Raw genomic sequence first — 4,431 nt, 5'->3', positions numbered from 1 at the left:
AAGTCCTCCGGGAGGGACTTTAAGCCGTGGGTCCCGTGTCGTAGATTTACGGCACGTAAAAGATCCTCAAGTCTCTAGGAGACCTCTGAGCAAAATTAGGCAAAAATTTCCCGCCCAAGTAGTTTCCAATGCCTCCGGTAGATGGGGAAGTATCGGGTACCACTGTCAGCCTCGCTGGCTGAATGGGGCTGATAGCGAGCACCAGTATCGGAAGGGTATGGCGACTGGTAGAATATCAAAGGGGGACGTACAATAGACTATTAGTCTCGGTACATGGGGAAACCCACCCCTCTCCAATAATAATAATAATAATAATAATAATTAACCACTGTGAAAACTTAAGATCAGTAATAACAAAGTCCTCGCTTCCCTGTGAGCTCACGACATTGTGCTTCGGCTCAGGGACAGTTTTACCTTTCATTACATTAACTAAGTTATAAAACGAAGGCCACAGTGTAAAGCTAACCTTTATATTTCTTCAGGAAAATTATAATTACATGCCTTCTCTCACGGGTAATAAAGGTGAAGAGTTGTCCCTGTGCTTAATTAAGTACGTGGAAATTAAGGCATAGATCCAAGCACTGTCTCCTCCTCAGTAGATGTCAATCAGTTGACACCTTCACGCCAAAGCCACATTACCTCCTGGCAAGAGCCCCCTGCACGTATCTCAGGCCCCAGAGCCGGTCTGGACAGAACCTAAAACTCCATTACTAGTCCCCATATACGTACTCACATTGACAGTTGTCATCTGTTGTTCCGAACCGAATGAATGTGGGACATGGCTGTTGTTGGGAGGTGTGAGGCGGCGTGTCTGGCCAGCACAGCCAGCCGTCCCATGTACCGGGACACCAGTCACTCTCTGTAACCATCCATCAGAAGTTCATTCCATTTGTGGCACACCAATTTGTTACTTATGGTTACGAACTTCTGGTTTGTGACGCTGTGTAGTTTTGTGAGCGGATACCGACATTTCGGAGTAACATACTGCCTAGATCTTCATGTTTGAAATGTGTAGATTAAGAAGTAGGCTTGGTTATGCAGGGAAGTTTCAAAGATGGTGGTCATGAGAACAAAGGAAATGGGTAAACAAAGGAACCTGGTCCTAGCCAAAGGGGAGAACGTGGACAAAGCGGACAAGAAAAACAGACCTTTTGAGGGTTCACCGTCAGGGTGCGGATGTGGGAAGGCAGGAAGTTTCCATCTTGACGAGAAATCAATGCGCTCCTTATAACTACACGGCGCGCCATAGCTCAAGCGGTTAGTCACTGGCTTCCCACCGCGGCAGCCAGGGTTCGATCCCGGGTCTGGTCAAGTGGGATTTGTGGTGGACAAAGTGGCGCTGGGTCGGGTTTTCTCCGAGTACTTCGGTTTCCCCTGCCAATCTTCATTCCACCAATTGCTCCACAATCACCCTCACCTATCATCTGGGGCTGGTACAATAGGCCAGAAGTGGCCGAAGTACAAAGGACTTACTCCCACCCCACTAGCATTAAAAAAATTATAACTACACGGTGTCACAAATCAGAAGACCGCATTCGTAAGAGTCACCTCAGTTAAAACCTCAGAACCTACATCAATTTTTACTGTACAGAAAATTCGTATTTAAGGAACCAATTTCACTAGCAAACATATTCAACCGCATGGCGTGAGGATAGTGGAGTGAAGATCTTCATTTAATATTTCTTTAATTCACCCTGTGCAGGATGTTTGAATATCTTCTTAATTAATACAGTAAATAAATATAAATTCTCAGGCTAGAGAAAATGCTACAAGGACAGCAAACTTTTCATGACTTGTGCAAATATCATCTACCTCACCCCAGTCTTAATATAAAAACAAAAATTAAAATAAGTATATGACTGTTACTGTCTTGGCCTCAAAGAAATACCACGAAAATCACGCCCTTTAACAAGTTCTGTGAATGTGAATTTGTTTTCGTGTATTTTATGATAATTTTGCAGAATATGCCACACTTTCTGTGGGATGTGAAATCTGCGAGAATTTGTAATATCTGTAAAGGACAAAGGAAACTCAACTTTATTTCACAGAAAAATCTTTGTATACAAGATTAAATCACACAGCATCGAGCCTGAATTTGTGTAGAAATTAAGATAATGCATTCACAGGGACGGGGTGTTCCAATACTTTTGTCAGTGTTGAAGCACTCCTCAAACTCAGTTTTGGAATTGCCAACAGACGCGCCCCTGCCCTACCGTTTCCACGTCATCAAAACATCAGGTTTCTCAATTTTAGGGAACAACAAAAAGAAATCACGGGCAACCATATCTGATGGGTTTGGGAGGCTGTTTTTTTTTGTGAAAAATTGCTTTTGACTGACTATTATGCACAGGCTGGGCTAGATTGACATGGAGAATTTGTCTCTTACCGGCCTCACAATTTTACGAGGCACTGCTTGGCGCAGACTTATCAATATTTGTTGACAGAAATGTTGGTTACAAGTCTGGCCTTGCGAAGTATGCTTGTGGTACAGATCATCGCAATCAGGACAGGCAGTGAGCATAACTGTGGCTTTGCTACGCACTTTTCCTTCTTATTTCGGTCGCGACGAAAATGGAGACTTCCATTTTGATGAATGCTGCATAATTTCGGGGCATAACCGCGATCTAATATTTCATCATTATAAGATGTTTTAATTGGATTTTAAAAATGTAAGCTATCCGGGAGCCACGGAAATATGGGCACGAGTTTGACACGTCTTGTACATAAATATTATGTTAGATGGCCTAGTACAAGCCAAAAGAAATTCATACATCTTCAGCTACTGCACGAATTGTCAGTCCTCTGTTATTTCCCGCTAAATTATGCACTTGAACTAATAATTCACTATTTTTACGAGTTGAATGGCCAAGGCCAAGTTACATTTCGAACACAGTCCCGGTGTCAATCCGATCACAGTGGCCGCGCGGTCTAAGACATGAAATATCTTCGCTCACTCGAACGCTAGGATCGTGGGTTCGAATCCCACTCAAGGCATGGATGTCTGTGTTATTCTATATGTAGGTAGCGACCTTGAGACGAGCTGATTACTCGTCAAAGGAGTCTTACCGTCTGTGTACAGGATTAAGGCACCGAACAAGCGGACGAGATCCAACAGAGGACTGTAGAGCCATAGACAAGACAGTCCCGGTGTAAATGGGTGGAAGAGCTCAAAACTCGTGCTCCGCCCATTGTTACACCGCCAAATGTCATTTGCATAAATTTGTAAATTTCGGACCCCGTCTTGTGGATCATGTCGAAGCACGTAACTCAAACGAGTTGCTCTATATATTTGGACAACATTGAGTCGACGCACGAGGAATCAAATTCAAATTTAAATACTGATCACGGGCGACCGAAGCAGAGGAATACGCTCAAATACGCTTGGACACCCAGTGAAGTGTCAGGGCACTTTCTTTGCAGCTGATGTCCCAGCACAGTGCAATTTATCTGAGATAAGATTTCAGCCTTATTATGTTCTGATCTGGTCTCGTATTCATTAAAATTGTTGACGTACATAGTGCAGGGGGACAAACGCTAGCGTAGTTGGTTGAGGCCCTATGCTGCAAACCGGAAGGTCGCGGGTTCGAGTCCCGCTCATATGGATTTTTTCAATTGACCTAATCCTTCCAGCAGCGCTATGGTCCTGGGATCGACTCAACTTCTAACAGAAATGAGTACAAGGAATCTTCGTAGGGGATAAAGACCGGCCGGTGTTTAAGGCTGACAGACTTACCGCGATCTGTGAGTCGATTGTCTAGAGAAAATGTGGGAACTTCGAAGTCTCACATAACCTGTGGGCCTTCACGGCCTGTTACAGGGATACCTTTACCTTTCTTTTGCATATTGCAGGATCGACACTCCATATAAATGACTGTGACCGGACGACCTCTTGTGGAGCTTACAGTTGAAGATAACAATTCTCTCAAAGTCAAGAACTGAATAACGCATTGACTAGGGGATTCCAGAATTCCGAACCGGTTCACAAGAGCCCACAACCGGATCCTACCCACGGTGCGAACGGTAACACAAAAATAGTAAGTACTTTTTTCAGTAGCAGTTAATCCAAAAGAGGCCTGCATTGTACTGAGTCATGGTCGTAGACATGAAAAGACTCTGATAGAAGATAAAAATATCTGGAGTTCGAAACCGAGCAAGAAGAAGAATCTTTTTACCAGCAGATTGGACTTAAATTTGAGAAAGAAACTAGTGAAATGCTACATTTGGAGCATGGCTTTGTATGGGGCTGAAACTTGGACACTTAGGGCAGTAGATCAGAAACACCTGGAAAGCTTCGAAATGTGGTGTTGGAGAAGGATGGAGAAGATCAGTTGGACCGATTATGTGAGAAATGAAGAAGTGTTATTTAGAGTCAGTGAGCAGAGGAATATCCTACACGAAATAAGAAAACGGAAGGCTAATTGGATTGGTCAT

General features: G+C 43.7%; 1 protein-coding gene across 1 annotated transcript in view; it reads right to left on the bottom strand.

The window, feature by feature from the left end:
* The window catches only part of LOC111862289 (calcitonin gene-related peptide type 1 receptor), a 113,377-nt gene that overhangs the window by 27,772 nt on the left and 81,174 nt on the right, over window positions 1-4,431 (bottom strand). Inside the window, exon 4 of the mRNA XM_023847556.2 lies at window positions 734-859. Coding sequence (XP_023703324.1) covers window positions 734-859 — 126 coding nt within the window. The remainder of the gene's footprint in view (window positions 1-733; window positions 860-4,431) is intronic.

Source organism: Cryptotermes secundus, unplaced genomic scaffold, assembly GCF_002891405.2.
Source record: "Cryptotermes secundus unplaced genomic scaffold, Csec_1.0 scaffold88, whole genome shotgun sequence".
Taxonomy (NCBI): Eukaryota; Metazoa; Arthropoda; class Insecta; order Blattodea; family Kalotermitidae; genus Cryptotermes; species Cryptotermes secundus.
This window is presented reverse-complemented; position numbering and strand designations above follow the sequence as displayed.